The sequence below is a fragment of the Poecilia formosa genome, unplaced genomic scaffold, assembly GCF_000485575.1.
Source record: "Poecilia formosa unplaced genomic scaffold, Poecilia_formosa-5.1.2 Scaffold477, whole genome shotgun sequence".
Classification (NCBI taxonomy): Eukaryota; Metazoa; Chordata; class Actinopteri; order Cyprinodontiformes; family Poeciliidae; genus Poecilia; species Poecilia formosa.
In genome coordinates this window covers 311,632-329,511 of record NW_006800416.1, presented here as the reverse complement: position 1 = coordinate 329,511, position 17,880 = coordinate 311,632, and the positions used below count along the sequence as shown (strand labels likewise).

The 17,880-nt window shown below is 39.8% G+C and overlaps 2 protein-coding genes across 3 annotated transcripts in view; one reads left to right on the top strand and one right to left on the bottom strand.

The window, feature by feature from the left end:
• LOC103156389 (rho GTPase-activating protein 20-like) overlaps positions 1 to 7,301 on the bottom strand; it is a 67,553-nt gene extending 60,252 nt beyond the window's left edge. For both annotated transcript variants that reach the window (XR_001659676.1, XM_016664320.1), the window contains exon 1: positions 6,974 to 7,301. Coding sequence is in view for 1 of the 2 variants with exons in the window: in XM_016664320.1 (XP_016519806.1) it covers positions 6,974 to 7,090 (117 nt within the window). In the remaining variant the exon portion in view is untranslated. The remainder of the gene's footprint in view (positions 1 to 6,973) is intronic.
• Positions 1 to 17,880, top strand: part of rnf17 (ring finger protein 17) — a 110,661-nt gene that overhangs the window by 29,302 nt on the left and 63,479 nt on the right. The gene's annotated exons all lie outside the window — the stretch shown is intronic.

The following is a 17,880-nucleotide window of genomic DNA, read 5'->3' as shown; positions in this document are numbered from 1 at the left end:
TCTTTTGTTCAGTTATATTTTAACTTTAATAATTACTGTGAGACTTAAGGTCTTAGTGTAAAATCCTGGGTTTCAGGCTGGTTGCAAATAACCATATAACCTTGGTGAGATTGATGAAAGGCCGCAACAGTTTCTATGAAGTTATTGCTTATAAGCCATGTCTCAATCAATGTGTTGGGTTTCCTAAGGAACTCTCAACAGGTCACGTCCTGTTGGGGAGAAAGAAAAACAAGTCAAGTCTCAAAACAAATACGTCTGACGTTTTAGAAAGCAAGTCTCCAGGTTTCTCCAAACAAGAATCCTGTCAGATCCGGACCAGCCGGAGAATGTTCACGGACAGATGATTGTCAGGTCTTCCAGAACAAAATGAAAGTCAGCTGTGAGGTTTGCTTGCTCAGTGCCAGCCCCGTTCAGGTTTGTTATTATTTGCAGTTTTTCACGGGTCAGATTGCAACACCGGCGTGTTTTTGCACCCCTCAAGTTTCAAATCTTTGGAGACTGGAGTCCTCAGCATGTCGAGTCTTACCGCCCTTCAGATGCCAGTCATGTCTCAGGCCTTTTTTCTTTGCTAACTTTAATCCGTATCACCAGTGCGACCTCTGCACCCTGAGACGTATGACTCAAGCTGTGACCACACACAAAAACAGTATTTTTTATTTTATTTTTTTTCCAGTTTTGCCTATCTCACACCGGTCTATCAAAAAAACCTCCCATACTAAATAGTCTTGTGACTATACAATTAGCCCAAAGATTCAGCTAAAATAAGACAGGACACTGCTGATTGGCTTTCAGGTTTTAAAAAATTTAATATTTTGAGAAGTGTTGCATTCTTTAGCATTCAGCCTGAATCGATACTTAGCAGCAAGTTTTTGCTTTGCTCATTTAGAGGCTGAATTATGCGTCAGCATGCTGGAATGCAGAGCATCTGTGTACAGCAAATCCTAAAGTATTGACACTGACTCATTTAGTTTAACCTCTGAACTTTGACTAGGCCATTCAAAAGGCGTACCCTGTGAGCTGTGCGAATTCACTGTCTGCGGACAGTTGAGATTTCATTGAGCCTACCTGTTGCCTACAGTTTTCTTGAGAAATTCCTTCATTTCTCACAATCCAAATGGATGCCATCAGGTCTGATGATTGGGCGCCCAGGTATGTTTCTTCTCCACCACGGCAGCCACCAAACACCTGTCTCAAGAACGGCCAAGTCTATGGGAGCTTAAATACATTCGCATACTTTGATGTAAACCATTCCACTGTAGCTCTGGGTGTATGTTTAAGGGTTGCTGCTTTTTCATAATGACATTCTTTGTGTCTTTTATGCGCAGAGATCAGATTTGTTGGTGTACAACTAAATATAAACATAAACATGCCAGTTTGTGTAATGCATTACGTTATATTAAAAAGAACACAGATGGATAAGAGCCCTTTTGTTAAGCATTGCATGGTTCATGCCAGTCATGACACCAAGTCTTAGTTTGGGAACATTTGAGTCTCACCACCAAAGAATGTGAGCCGAACTCTTAGTTTCTCAATTTGTTTGGCCTCTGGAGGACTTTAGTGGGATTCTTCCTTAAACAGACAGACTTAGAACATAATATTCCAAATCCACCTGGAACATTTCTCGCGCACACACCCGGACTTGAATGTTTTTGCGTGAATCCCTGCTGATGTAATTTATTTTGGAGCCCTCCTCTTACATTTGATAAATGCCCCCCACCTCCAGCATTTGTAAGAAACTTAAATTAAATTGACCTAGAAATCAATACAGTTTGAGATCCTCTCCAAAACAACCAGCACTTAACCAATGGCCTCAGTTCTCTGGTCAAACAGGAACTTACAGATAAATTCCTTGTAAGTTCCTGTTTGTCAAACAGGAACTTACAGATAAGTTCCTGTTTGACCACACAAGCTTTATGCACATGCATTTAATCTGTACTTCCATATGGATGCTAAACCTTCTGATCTCACTCACAAGGCTGAAAACAGTGATTGAGGTCGGAGGGCCACAGGTACAATACATCCCTAAATGCATACACATTGCATCGGCACGGTCGGATTTGTTATGACTTAAGCCGCAATAATGATACACCTGAAGGAGTCACGAGATAGCTTTAATGATACACTTAACTTCATGGCTTGCTCTTTATACGTGTGTGCGTGTGTGTGTGCGTGTGTGTGTGTGTGTGTGATCGAAGCAGACATATGCCTCACAGTATCTGTGTGCTGTGTTGAACACAAACAGATCTTCATTCCCTCACTGACCTCTGACTCACACAGCTTGGCTTCATAGCTCTCCTCCGCTGCAAGCTCAGCTGTGTTGTTTTCAAGCATGTCTAAAGTGATGCACTCCTTTCTCAGAGAGCTGGGTGCTTGCGAGTTTCAGGTCTTTAAATCCAAAATGGTATTTAACTACAACACACGGAAACCAGAAATTCTCAGAGGCCCAGACCCAGTTCACACTTTACTTTAAGGGCACAATCTTCCAAAGTTCAACCAACAAGGCTGCACGCTACTGTGACGCAAATTATAAACATTTACGTCATTCCAAACTCTTACCAGCCAATAAAACAAGAGAAAAATGTACATAAGTTTCTCCTTACACAGTCAACTACAACTGCAAAGAAAACAGTCAGAGTCAAATCATCAACAAGTCATATCAAAACGGAGAAGAATCATGCTAATGTTAGCGTAGCATCTTCGTAAAGATTAACAGAACAGAATAAAATAGAAATATCCTTTATTGTCTCTCATTGGGGAGATTCTGGTATACCAGCATCAATGTGTTTTAGGGGAAGTGTTGCCACAACAATAAAGATAGATTCAAAATTATTCCAGTTTCTGGTAGATTCAGATTGTTCTTTACTTTAATCCGTTAGAGAATCTGTGCAGAAACTAAAATATTAGGATAATGCCAAGGAGGACCTTCAGCCCCTAACACTTGGAGCTTATTACAACAGACAAATGATTTTTTAAAAATGTAGTAGTGGAAATATAATAGTGTTTCACTGGTGTTAATTCTAAATCTGTCAAGGGGATGAATAACGTTAAGTTTAGCAGTAATCAGACGTCAATTAACTCAGAGTTAAGTGGTTATAAAACTGATATCATCAGCAGTTAGCCATTCATCTCCTTCCTACACAACAAGCTGTCCACCATTGTTTAGAAATCATAGAAAGTCATTCTTTGATGGTAGCTGCGACAGTAACTGCATTTGTAGGGTAATGTAGCTACTGTTTGGTATTTATGCTACATACTGAACCATTGATGGTAAAATAACAAGCAGGCTGTAATTTCCAGCTATGAAGCTCACTTTGGTTTGCTCAGCAGAAAATTAAGCAAATTCATTTTAATGGCTTAATATCATCAGTGAATTGAAAAGTCACGTGAAATTAAGTAAAAACCAGAGGTCAGGAAAGAGAAAATCCTCGCAACGCCAACCAATTCACAAAGAAACAGATGTTTTCTACAAATTTTACTTCACGTACTATTAAGCGGTGTGATTATCTCATTCCAGGAAGCAGCAGATCCCAGTGTTACAGGTATGAGATCATTAAAACATATCAGACCCGGGAGAACAACGCGCGCGGCTCAGACCGATCCCTTACCAACAGCTCGAACATCTGGCAACATGGCCGAGGTCCACTCTTTCCAATCACCTGTAGATCTTTCTTGGTCTGCTGGTTTTAAGTGAAGCGCAGAGAAGTGGTAGTAATAACAACAGGACTTATTTGCCTAAATGCCGCCTAGATTAGGTGTACTTTATTGAATTGAGGAGATTCGTATCAGCTTACAAAACACACACCGTGAGTCCAGCATTATGAAACAAAAGTGCTTTTCGGTGAGATTTTCCAACATGTGTCCGTAATGGCACGGTGCATTCATTTTTCTCGCTTAATCATGCGTGATGTAACTTCTGTTGGGAAAGGAATGTGCAATCTTAACAAAAATCTGTTTTCATAGTTTGGCTACCAACGCTAAGAAACATTTAGCGCTCAAAAGTAAAACGGTTAGAGAAAGAGCTGAAACTGTTGCACCACAGCTTTTAAATTTAGTTTTACTGTTTCTTTGTGTTTAATTTATCCTGTATTTATGTTGTTATATACAGTACATGCTTTTCTTTTTTAGTTAGTTTAACAAGGTTTGCTCAAACTTTCCCTAGGAATGTTGTGTGTTTTGTGTCTAATTGTTGACATCTTACTGAGTAGTGTCGGTAACCAATTTTATCCCTTAGAGTTGAGATTTAAAGCTCAGCTCGGTTTTATGCAGCATGACTCTTAATGGTCCTACATTATTTAGAGAACACGAAGATTGCTGTTTACAGTTAGCGACGTAACAGCCATCATTTGCTCATTTAAGACGCTGCAGGAAGTTTCAAAATGTTAACTCGCCATCAGTCATTTTTGCCTTTGTTTTTAAATGGTACAACCTTGTTTTGCAGGGATTGCTCTCTTGCACACAAAGTGTTGACGTCACCTTTGTTTTTAGTAAAAATAATTAATGAACGGCTCATGATCATTAAAAACCTTTTTTTTTAAAGATTTTTTTGGCTCTAGTGGCCTTTATTTGACAGTGAATTGACAGGAAAGTGGGTAATGAGAGAAGGGGGAAGACATGCAGCAAAGATCGCCAAGGCCGGGAATTGAACCTCCGACAGCTGCGTCGAGGACTAAGGCCTCCATATGTGGGTTGTGCTTAACCCCTGCGCCACCACAGCACACCCAAAAAAAAACATTTTTAATAACTAATGATATATATATTTTTTTTAATTCTGTAAACTAACATCGAAAAAGTCCATTCCTTGTGGGACATTACGGATTGGATTATCCATTTGAGCACAATGTCGCTTCTCTATCGTGATAAAACTAACCTGGATCAGTCAAGAGTGCTTTGTGTTATTTCAAAAATATGTTTGTTTTCATCTTGGACAAACAACTTCCTAAAATAAAAAAGTTCTTCAGTCCCTGGATCAGAACTAACTGTATTAATTTGTCTCAAGCGCTCTCAATGGCACCCTAGACCAAATCTGACTGGCAATCTTTTAGACAACTCAGAAGTAGTTGTGCGCAATTAGAAAATGAGATCCTGAATATTGTTTAAAAAAAAAAAGTCCCCCCAAAAGTTATGGGAGACAATTAAAAACATGGAAAATAAACACAAATCTTCACAATGCAATAAAGTCTGAAGAGATTTCGATGTCAGACAAAGCCACAATGATTAATATCCTTACGAAACATTTTATTGCGTCTGGTCAAGCCTTCTTTATTGCCACTTCCACCATTGCTGTCAACCCACTGTTATTCAACAGCAAATTTACTTCCTTCAAGCAACCCTCCCGTCTCACGTCAACTCCTACAGGAACAAGGAGAATTTCTATAGCTGACGCCTCACAAATCTGCTGGGTTGGACTCTATCCTGTCCTTCTGAAGTCTGCAGCACGCGCTGTTGCCATAACCGTCACTTAACATTTCTATTTAATTCAGTAAATTTCCCCAAGACTGGAAATCAGCAGTGGTCATCCCACTCCTTACCATACCTGTCAAGTTTTGGATTTGAGAATACGGGAAAGTTTTAGCTGTTATGCTGCTATCGTAATTGCTGAATTTATGGGAAAATACTAATACAGGAGCACAGCGGGAAAGAGAGGTAAAATACGGTAGTTTCCTGGCCAAAACGAGAGACTTGGCCGGTATGTTCTATGCAGAGGGTGACGCTTTACACTTAAATTCCTATTGGCCTCTTTCCATCTGACCTTGTTTCTCCAAAGTGATTGAATGATGGGCTTTGGGTGTATCTCTTTAACACTTAAAGTGTTCAACATGAATACCACTGATAAAAAAAATATACTGTGTGGCTGTGTGTGTTGTCCTGGCTAAGGCGTTTGATTCTTTAAACCACAACAGTCTGTTTAGCAGACTCCAGGAGATAGATCTCTCAGAAAAATCTCTGGCTTGGTTTAAGAGCTACGTCCTGGGTTGTTTTCCGTTGGCGCGAGCTGAACGTTGCCAGTTCAACCCTCGTCCATGTCTTCCGGGGTCCATTTTAGGACCAACTCAGTGTTTCTCAACCCAGAGCTTCTCAGTGTTTCTCAATGCAGAGCAGGGGGGAGGTCCTCACCTCCCCCCTGCTCTGCATGTTGTAGCTGTGCCTCTATTCCAGAGCAGCTGATTCAAATGATTGCATGACCATCAAGTACTGCAGAAGCCTGTTAATCACCCAGAGATACAATTCAGGTGTGTGGCAGAAGGGAAATACCTAAAACATGCAGGACAGGGGGGCGGTGAGGACCAGGGTTGAGAAACACTGGACCAACTCTTCAAAATCTACATCAGTGACATAGTTCATGCTCCTGTGTCCATCTATATGCTGATGATACCATCCTGTACACTTTATCCCTTAACACAACCTTGCAAAACTGTTTCAGTAGCTTTTAACCAGTTTTTTTTCCTTTTAAACACAACTAAAACTAAATACATGATCATTAATTAGCATTAATCTCCCACAGTAACATTTCACCTGCTTTGAAAAGTCGGTGCATACAGTACATTTAGTCAGGATGAATTTGGTTGTACTTTTTGTTGTTATTCTTTTGTATAATGTACTACTACTGTATTGTGTTTTGACACTTCTTGGGCAGGTCATTGTTGAAAATGAGAAGTTGTTCTTAACCAACTTACGTGGTCGAATAAAAGAAAAAAAAAAAAGAGTTAAAATACCTAAATACCGTATGTATTCTCTGTTTTACTGAAAAAGAAATTACGCTGTAAAGTGCTGTTAACAAATTATCCAAAAGACACATTTTACTTTGTCTTTTATAGAAGAATGGATTTAAATTTTTAAAAAGAACCATAGTCAACACAACGTTATCCAAAGATTTTGTCTCGTTAAAGATGAGAAATCTGAACGTGTTTCCCAAACCACTTGTTGATCTTCAGTCTGAAGTTCATCCAATGTAAAAGAGGAAAAGCCAACTTACTTTAAGGCTGTGAAACTCCACGCAGCTCCCAGCTCGGCTCCTGGCGCTGTCCACATGCTCGTCCTCCATGCCGACTAACATCTCCAGGTCAGAAAACCTCCGTCCCCCTGCTAGCATTGCGGGTTTGAGCTGCCAGTCTGAACCAGCCAAGCTGACATCTGCTCAGTCTGATAGCTTCCCCCCCTCCTACTCCTGTTTATCTCCTCCTCTTGTGTCTCAATTTCCCTCCTCTACACCTGCAGGGATGTAAACCCTTGAGGAGCCAGAAAGAAATTAGATTAATTCAGACACTTTCACTGACAAACAAGGACAACGTGTTTTCCTCAGCCAAATCTTGGTTCAGATTCTCTCAGCCTCTCAGCTCCGGTCTGGCTGGCAGGGGTTTTGGTCCTGTCCAGTTGGTCATCCACACCCCTCCCACTGCCCGCTCATTTCATACCCAGACAAGTCTGTCTGGTCCGATTGGCTAGTCAGAGGGAGGGACTGAGGAACGAGGTGAAGGAGGGAGTTCATGAGGAGAGTGACGGCATCCTCCAAACTGTCACAGAAACAGGAAATGACCAAGGAGTTCTGCTAATCTTTGGGAGATTGTGTCTGTGATCATTTTCCTGATTTCAGTTGAGGCGTCGGCTGGAAAAGAGGGATGGGATGGAGGGATAATAAGATCTCATGGTAAGCCAGAAACTTAGAGGATTAGAATAAAAATAAGGCCGTGGCTGAAATTATTCAAAACAAGGAAACATTACACACAGAAAATCAGGGCAAGACACTGTAAATGACTGTGCGCGTGTGTGAGTCTGTGGATGGATGGGTGTCCTCCCCCCACAGACAGATACTGTACCCAGCAGCCTCTGCTATTCAGATGCAATGAGCTGAAATGAGAATCGGCTCCACTGTGTTAAGCCTGCAAACCCCCATGTGGAGGGTTACACACACACGCACACGCATCCACACACACAGCAAGTTTGAATAGAGATAACTTGCGTATTTATGTTTAAAAAGTGAGAAAAAGTGTCGGGAAATGCAGCACATTCTGCTACAAATCAACCCATGGACAAACAACTGAACTCGTTTGTTCTCAATCTGAAGAAAGTAATGAAAATAAATATTAGGCTGTTTGAAAAGTTGAAAAAAAGAGTACTGTTTAAACTGAAAAATGTTTGAAGAATGATTTGTCCTGTAAATAAGTGAGCTAATATTTAGTTGTATAAGCATTATTTCTGAGAACTGCTCCACATCTGCCAACCTGGAACTGATATCGCTTCTCAGGACATTTGGACTGGGTTCATCAGCTCCCCTGCGTTTGCTGATTTCGCCTCAGAAACGGTATTTGTAAACTCTCCGCCTGAATGTTTTTGCTTATTTTAACTGTATGCAGTTCTTTAAATGTCCTATGAGTGAATATATTTGCCCATTTATCCGTAACAACTGGAACTTTTGATAATTAGCAAGTTATTTTTGCAAATTACCGTCTATTAAAAGCGCGCCACTCAGATTAACTTCACTCCCTGCTACGGTGGGAGTGAAATTACCGTAATAACCTGAGATTGGCTGGAAAGCGCAACGTCTCCCCTTTCAGAAACCGTTGGCATTTTTTCAGATAGCGCAACATGTGGCGGAAATACGGTACTTCAAATCTGGCTTGATCGCCGGTTTCTGACCGGGCCACTCTGCTAGTTTACTCTGGTTGGTCTGGGACCAACCTACTGATGTTTTGGGTTGCTGTCCTGTTAGAAACAGAACATTTTAAAGGTATTTTCTCTAACACGTCATCTTCATGTACTTTCATGTGTTCAAACTGTACATAGGACACCATAGCTTTGTGCTTGGAGGAGTCAAATGATCGCTTTTTCATCAACATGAAATGTTTCAGACAGTTTAGGTCTTTGACCAGTTCTAATCTCCGTTTTTTTAAGAAAGGGACTTTGAAGGCCTTTTTTTTTGCCAACAGCTTCGCTTTGAATGGCTACAGCAGCCAAATGTAGCTTTTGTTATCTTTTAGCACCCTGGAGCTTATTATTATTATTATTATTAGCTTAGTTTTGGCCATTTTCCCCCTATTATACGATAGTTTTCAGTTTTCTCCCGCCTCTTTCTGGTTTTGGTTTCCATTTTAAAGCCTTTCAGATCATTTCACTTGACCGGCCACTTCCTGCACTTACGTTTTCCCCTAGCTAATAAAAATTTTATTCAGTGCAATCTGTTCTTCTCAGGGGAGGGGGAAAGAAAACAATTCACTCAGTTTTTCAGAGAGAAATCTGCTGCAATCATCCATGAGGAAGGACCACATATGTGCCACCTGTTTCCCACATAACAAACATCCTCACTGATTGAACTTCACTGATTCAGTTAGATGGAATCAACAACATGCCGCGATATTTAATTACAATAGCAAATAGAGTCGATCTGTGTGTAAATTCATCTCGGTATAAACACAGCTGTCCTGGGACGGAACTGGAAGTTTGCTAGAGAACATCGCTTTTTCATCAACATGAAATGTTTCAGACAGTTTAGGTCGTTAAAAGACAACGGCATTGTGAAGATGAAGAAACACAACAGACGGGCTCAGGGAGAAAGTTGTTTGAAATCAGAGTTAAAATGTTCCAGCGTGTCTTAGAGATTTTGGGATGTTCTATTCAGTCCGTAATTTGAAGAGGGAAACAGTAAAACACAACTGCTAACATACAAGGATGTGGCTAAACAAGGGGAGTGTTATTCTGAGAATTACCCAAAAGGGTCTTTGTAACTGTGGAGAAGCTGAGATCCACAGCTCAGACGGGAGAATCTGTTTTCAGGTTAACTATTAGTAGTATACTTTACAATCAGGCCTTTTTGAGACAGTGACAAGAGGTTTGCCTCAAAAAGTATGCAGGGAACACAGCAAAAGTGCGAAAGAAACAAGTTAGATCAAAATGAACTTGTTTGAGTTAAATATAAAACCCAATGTGCGTCTGAAAACTAACGATGTACATCAACCTGAACACAACATACCAATGGTAAAATGTGGAAATATTTTTTTAAGCAGGGGAAATTTAAGTTGGTCAGAGATGACGAGGGCCAAATTCAGGAAAGTCCCACAGGAACCCAATTAGAGGCTTCAAAAACACTGAGATTGGGGAAGACAGTCATCTTCCAGCTGGACGACCCTGGACATGTTGCTCTTGATGAGCTTCAACATTTCAGATGGTTTTCCACATTCCTCTTGTCTTAAATGCTACAAACATCAGGAGAATCATTCATTGACAAATCATGGATGTAAATAGTCAACAGGACATTCACTGGACTTCCTGACTGTGTTGTAAAATCAACTTTTTCGAGCTTTATGTCATGTTATAATATTATTCTCTTATTAAAAACATAACATACCTGAAGCTTGTTTGAGAAATCCTTTAATCTCCCATGGCTACCATTCAGCTGTAGAAAACACCTGGGTGAACCTAGCCCTGCTTTCAAGGACGAAGCTCCTCCTCCTAGTTGCAGTATCCAAGCTTCTGCATCACGAAGCCCCACTCAGCTCCTTCAGACTAGCCAGCAGCAATTAGCAAACACCTGAGGAACTGCACATCACCCGAGCTCATTATACAAGGTACTTGTCAGTGCAACACTGGTAGAAACATTGTTAAAGTTAAATAGAGAAGCCATGTCGTGATGACTTCCTGAAGGCGGAGCTTCAGAAAGAACATGAGTTTTTTAAGGAGACAGAGGTCCTATTTCAAGTCAAATTTCTTCTAAGTCATGTTTCATACATATATAGCATTTTTACAACAACCAAAGTTACAACCACAGTTACGTGATTGCACTATAAAATTCCAGCATGTGGCTTGAAAACACTTAGTACTGCCCCTTTAAGTCTTGAGTGCTGACCTAATACAATACTGTCAGGAAGACAAATTGTTCAAATCATCCACAATGAAGTATTTTGGCAAGAATCTAGTTGGCTGCAATCATTTCATGATGTCACTAAATTCTACACTATGCACCTTTACTATACTAAGTTCTAACAATGTAAAAACGAGGAGAAGTAATGCATATCTCAGAAATTTGTCTCCTTCTGTTGGTGTAGTAATTCCAGCTCCCCTGCTCTGTTTTGGCAGCTGTTCCAGCTGTGTGTGAATGTTGGTGCATGTGAGGCTCTGCTGTGCAGTCAGCTGGAGGTGACCGTTCAGATTTTACTCAGCCACCAGATGCTAAGCAAGCTCCTTCTGAGATGAAAAGCACCCAGATGGCTCCGAGTTGGCTCTGGTTTCATTTTCACTGCTGTTGCTTTCAGTTTGAAGTCCAGGTGCTTCAGTGTATCGCCAGGTGACTTTAAAGATCAAACATAGTAACCGTAAATATTTTAAGTACACACATGAGTCGCGTCAAAAAAAGTAGCAGTTCCAGCTCAAGTGTGAGTGAACTATTTCACATTGGCTAGTAAAACTATTCATACTCCCAAAGCATTTTACCGGGGTTTAAAAGACAGACCAGCACAAAGCCGCATAGATTTATGGGAAAATTATAAATTCAAATCTTAAAAAGTTGTGATTATTTGCCTTCAACAGTGAGATGTGCGATACTACATATTTTGGTATCAATGAGGCACCAAGTAAACACAGGGGCAGTGTCGCCGATACCATTACCGATACTTTTTTAAATTTAAGTTTGATACGTCAAACTCCTAATCTTTAGGTGTTTCTGTAGTTTTTCCTCTTAAATATTTTATTGAAACATAGGACAGATCTTGGACAAAATCTATGCCTACAAAATACCTTAAAAACATATTAACATAATGAATAGAAATAATAATAAAAAAACAATTGGGTGTGTTTTTAATAAATGAATTAAGTTAAAAAAAATATTTGAGACCAAATTAAAACAAAATCTTTTGTGAGATAGAGGTGAGAAACAACAAAACAAAAAATAAAAGTTCAAGAGGGAATCTGAAAATGAAGTATCAATCTTATCACGCTGGTATCAATTCGATACCGATATCGACTTGGTATCGATATTTTTGATGTTTTGGATTGATCTGCTCACCTCTGCTACAAAACCATTCACAATTGGAGTCCTAAATCAAGTCCAGTGCAAACAACAGCATTCACTCTGCTAATCATCTGTGGTGATATTATGATTTAAACCTAGTACAAACCGCTCTTCCTGTGAAGGTCTCAGAGGTTTGTAAGAGGACAGAAGTGAACAAACAGCAGCAAACAGATCAAAGAACACCGCAGACAGAAATATCTATTTGGTAGATAAGATAAAAAATCATCTTATCTGTCCATCATTCAAAAATAAAAAAAAACCTACGCTAATATATCAAGTCATGACAGATGACATTAATCAAAGAAACCAAGACGCAGACGGTAACTATGGAGGAGCTGCAGAGATCAACAGCTCTTTTGGGAGAATCTGTTGAGAGGACAACTTTTAGTTTAGTTCACAAATCTGGAACTTTCTGCAGTGCTGTTTACAGGTTGCCACAGCCACATCAAGGGCACAGAAAGTATGTTAGGACAAAACAGAAGCAGCAGGACCTCCGCAGCAATCCCTAGATGTGCAAACAAATTAGAAGTAAACCTCCGAAGATAAGTTACTACGACTTGAGCACAAAGTGTCTAAAGTTCACACTGAAGAGGTTTAACCACAAATCACACATCACACTTTTGAGTTCTTTCTAGAAAATGTCGATGCTATGTATCATTTTCCCTCTGTTTCACAGTGTTGTACTAATTTACATTGGTCAATCACAAGTACTCCCAGTAAAATAAAGGTCTAGAAAAAAGTTCAAATGTATATTTTGGACGGTTGGTCTAGAGCAGGGGTGTCCAAAGTCGGTCCTCGAGGGCCGGCATCCTGCATGTTTTAGTTTTCTCCCTGGTTTAGCACACCTGCATCAAATGATGGCTCATTAAGGTCTAAGGAGAAAATTAACTTGCTGAGGAGGTTGTTGCTACCACTAGGGAGAGAACTAAAACATGCAGGATCCCGGCCCTCGAGGACCGACTTTGGATAGGACCCAAATGCAGAGAGGCAGAGGCGGAGTGTAGATTTTGAAGATTTCATGAAAAACTATGAACAAAAGCTCACAAAAAAAAACAAAAAAACACACAAAACATGGGGTTGACAGGGAGTCAGGGGAGAACAAAAAACATCAGGAACAAATAAAAGCACAAGGAGCATCACTGGGGGAACAGGATCTAAAAGGAGAAACCAGGAGTAAGAGGAGAAGAAGTGTTCAAGTACTGGAAGAGTGAATGCTTCAACAAAGACCTGGACTGATTAGCTAATGGGTTGCAGGAGTGAGGGGAGAGAGACAGGAAGTGACACAGGGGGCGAGAGAGAGCACACTGGGGACTAGAAAATACATAAAACATTAAAAAGTAACTAGACATAGGAAAATTAAACTAGAGTTACAGAGAATAACTAGACACAAGAAATAAGCATTTAACTAGAATCACTAAGAAAGCACCAATCTAAAGTGAAACAGAAGCAAAGCTGAGACTACAAAACAATTCAGGACCCGACAGTCAAATGATTTTAATCTTTTTAGGAAAGACCAAACATTTTTAGGAAAGTGATACTTGGGTATCATTTGCAATTTTCTGTCCCTTCAGATTAAAGGATGGCTTGATGTCCTGTGTGTTATGGGTTTAGGTTTCACCGGTTAATCCTTCAGCCTTCAGAACAATAGTTTAAAACTTGTTGGGAGTTTGATGTGATCAGAACAAAGCAACTTTAATACAATACTATTTTTGTTTTATTTTTTCTGCATGTGGAAGTACTTTTCAATAGCCCTCCAGTCCATTGTTATCTTCGTACGACTGGACTAAAAGCTTCGCCTTCAGCCGTAAATCGGAGCATCGCAAAGCTGTAGGCATGTCTGCGAATCTTAAGCCATAAACTCTATCTCTGGCAGCACCACAGTGTCGCCATGGTTATGGAGAGGTTGTTTTTCTTTCCTCTGTGGAGAGACCAAAACCCAAGGAGTCGCTTAAAAATTAAATCCTTCCATCTGTTCTGGAAGTTGATGTCATGAGATGGAGTTGCTTGTATGGACGCACCTTTCGAGAATTATAGCATTTAGGACAGTTTAATGGGCGCGCACACGTGCCAGAGGGTAAAAACTTCTCAGAAAAAGACAGATGGTACGAATAACAGGGTAGAATCATAATAGCTGTAAATGTCTGACCAGGTGAGGGATTATCAGCTACTTAAAGTCAGTCACATGGATTCAGCAGGGATGAAACAGACAGATTCATAACTCCGGACGATTTGTTGCCGATATGACGCGGACTTCTGGAACGAAGGAGGTTCTGTACTTGTCACAGCTTCTAACTTTAACAAGAATGTGCTCTTTGTGAAAATCTCCAATTCCTTCATTCCTGAGTGATCATTTGAAAAACAAAACAAAACAAAAAAGCTTTATTAAAGAAAGATACCTTTTGTGTTTTGCATACAAGAGACGTTCCACCAAATCATCCTCATCTTTTACTGACTGTTGCATCGACCCAAGTGCACAAACACATATGGTGAAAGAGCGAAGACTCTGGTTGGCCTTCTGTAAAGCAACCCCCAAGGTTGACTCAGAAGACGTGCCAGCATAGAGACAGTGCAGAAGTACAGGGGAATCCTGCCAACATTTGGCTTTTCTCAGCTTTCAGAAACTCACACAAGTTTTTACTTTAAATTCTATCACCTTTGCTCCAATTTCAGACCAGTTTCTGTCTCTCAGCTTGCTGGTCGCTATAAAAACTTAAACAGTAAACTGGGTAGTGGAAGCAAATGTTCAAAAAAGTAACTTTTTCTGAGTGATGTTGTGTGATGTCTTTATTGTACTTTTTTATTTTTGTCCAGTCGACTGAATTCATTGCTTCTTGATTTCTAAGTTCTGACTGATTTAATAAGAAATTATGACATTTCCCATTTATTTCATTAGCACCTATGAAATACAGAAATACCTATAAAGAAAATGCAGCTCATCGTCAATAAAGCCCTAAATAGCCAGGCAGTAACCAACAAGAAGAATATAATCTTTCCATGTCACCAATCTCATCCTCTACTTTTCCAGAACACTGAAAGAGAGTAGTTTACGATATTTACAACATCCACAAGTTATTATCTTCTTTAAATGTATAAATACTAAATTTTTTTGCTTGGAATTTGGGAGACATGTTGTAAGTAGTTCATGGAATAAAAGAACAAAGTTCATTTTATACAAATGTATACCTATAAAAAGTAAAATCAGAAAAACTGGTCATTTTTCCAAAGCTGTAGGGGAGTCATTTTACTAAAGGCAAGGTAAGTTGACTTGTATTTCACATTTCAGCAACGAGGCAATTCACAGTGCCTCGTATGATGAGAACATAAATCAAAAAACACTGTTGAAATTATAAACAAAATCATTATCATAAACGACTGGAACGAAGACGAGAGTTCATATGTTCCAGTTATTATTAAGAAATGGGATTTTAGTTTAGTGGTTTAAAGGAAATCAGTTCTCTAACAGAACAGGCTTTGATGCCACTTAGAGTACCTGCATTTTACCACCAACTCATGCAGCTTGTAAAACCTGTGGAGCTAAATGGAACTTAATCATTTTTTGCGATTAAAAAATTAATTATCCAAGCCGGTTTATCCAATCAGATCACCTAAATGTCGTGCTGTTAGACTTCTTGCACGCACCAAGCATCTTTGAGACTGCCAAAGCTTCGGTCAAAGGCCAGCGCCAACTAATTAGATTACGGCTCACTCAGGCTTTCATAATACCAGACAGACAGCTGACAAAGGCAACCAGACAAAGAGTTTTGGAGCCTCGCGGAGCAGTACAGGATGTTTAATTAGCGTCCACTTTCCCAGGAGCAGAATTATGAATGAGCGTAGGAAACGGCAAATCGTGAATGACGGACAAGCAAAAACTTTACCAACACTCTCAGAGGAATGGTTCTAAAACTTTTTTATCACAAGTACATGTCGAACTTAGACTTATCACCACGTAGAGTGCAGTCGGTTTTTCTGGCCGTGTTTGCCAATGAATAAAAAGGAGGAAATTCTTACCTTGGCAGTAGAAACATCATTCTCCTTTGTTTATGAACTGACACATTTCCTACCCAGTTATACGTAAACCGGCTGTGCGCTTCGCTGGCAGCGTCAGGTGGTTCTCCATATCGATGTTTGAAATGCTCCGCAGACTAAACACTCACAATTCTGACTTCACTCGGTGTTTGACGTCTGCTACGGATCTAGTCAAGTGTTTTCTGCCCATTGAGGCCATCTTGCATGTTTTAGATGTTTCCCTGCTTCAACACCCGTGATTTAGACAACTGCAGTTCAGTAAAAGCCTATTGATCAACCATTAATTGAAATCAGGTGTGCTGAAGCAGGGAAACAAATAAAACCTGCCAGACCACAGTTGAAAAACATTGGCATTGTACATCCATCTTGAAAACGGAAGGTTGTAGGTTTGATACCGGCTTCCCTGGTCGCGTGATGATGTGTTCCTGAGCAAGGCACTAAATTGTGAGTGCGAGCTTTGAATGAACCGTATGACTAGGAAGGAGGAGGTTTTCCTAATTTTTCAGCATGTGTTGCCATGGCTACACTATTAAAACCAATTTTTCTACAGCTCTGGCTTCAAGGAATGTCATCTCAAAAAAGTCTGATACGAGCGGACAGATCCCAAATCCTGAATGTATCCTAGAGAATACTTTGGGGTTATTAAAGTGGTTCTGGTCCCAGCATTAAGGATCGCTTCGAAACATAGTAAAACGATTATGGAAGAATGGGTGGACGCCATGGAGGAGATTGCATTTTATGAATTACATTGTCTGAAGGATTACAACAAAGACGAGAAAAATTGAGAAAGCCCATCAAGGGAACTTTTCTGGATCAGTATTCGATATCATAAATTAGACGTTGAACAGATCGCAGAACATGATAAACAGATTTCCAATCATCTTTATCTGTATCTCCTGCAGCTGTGCATTATTTCACGTTGTAGCAAATACTTATGGCTATGTTAATAAGCCTGTATAACGACAGCTCTAACAAGAACTATTAATGCCTATCAATACAAATTTTAATTACAATTAAAAAAAGTTGAAAATATTTTCCAAACAGATTTTCCCCTTGATTCATTGTTATGTCTGTTTGGAGCCACACCAAAGGAGAGAGAACAAAATAAATCCTTCTGCTTTGTCTTAGTTCTTGCCAAAAAGATAACGGTGAACTGGAAACCTATGAAAGCACAGCAGCAGAGACACGCTCCGCTTCTTTCTGCTGGATCCAAATCAAAAGAGCTCGATAAAAATGTTACAAAACACAACTAAACTAATGATGGGGTCTAAGCTCATAACATTGTTAAGTACATAAACATGTTGGTGGTAATATTTTTTTAAAAGTATCGGCACCAGTCAAAGTGGATTTGGGAAAAAAAACAACAGTTTTGACAAATGACTGAGAGAGAAACGTCTGGCCCACAAAAAAAGAATCAAAACCTATACGAACAACTTCGCCAACATGGCAACCCACGTGGCTTCATTGTCTATGTATGTGGTGCAGAGGAACGTTTTTAACATGCAGTTTAGAGACCAGATTCTCTCATTTGAAAATATTCCTAGCTCTCTCCTATAACCACCACAAGAGTTCCTGCTGCTGATTTAATAAACATCCCCAGCTCCATTAACGAAAGTATTTCCCTCTACTATGATTACTCCAAGCAAACTAATAACTTTGCAAGTTATTGATGGGACAATAAAAGCTTTGCAGCAAATGTTAATCAGTTTTATTACCCTGCTCATGTTGATAGTGCTGGTTCATTTCTGGAGTAAACAGATCAGCTTACTGGAACCTGTCCTCAGTTTCTTGAGAATGATCATATGCATTTTCCAGCATGACGCGGATTTTCCTCTTGCTGTTGAGGTTTATAT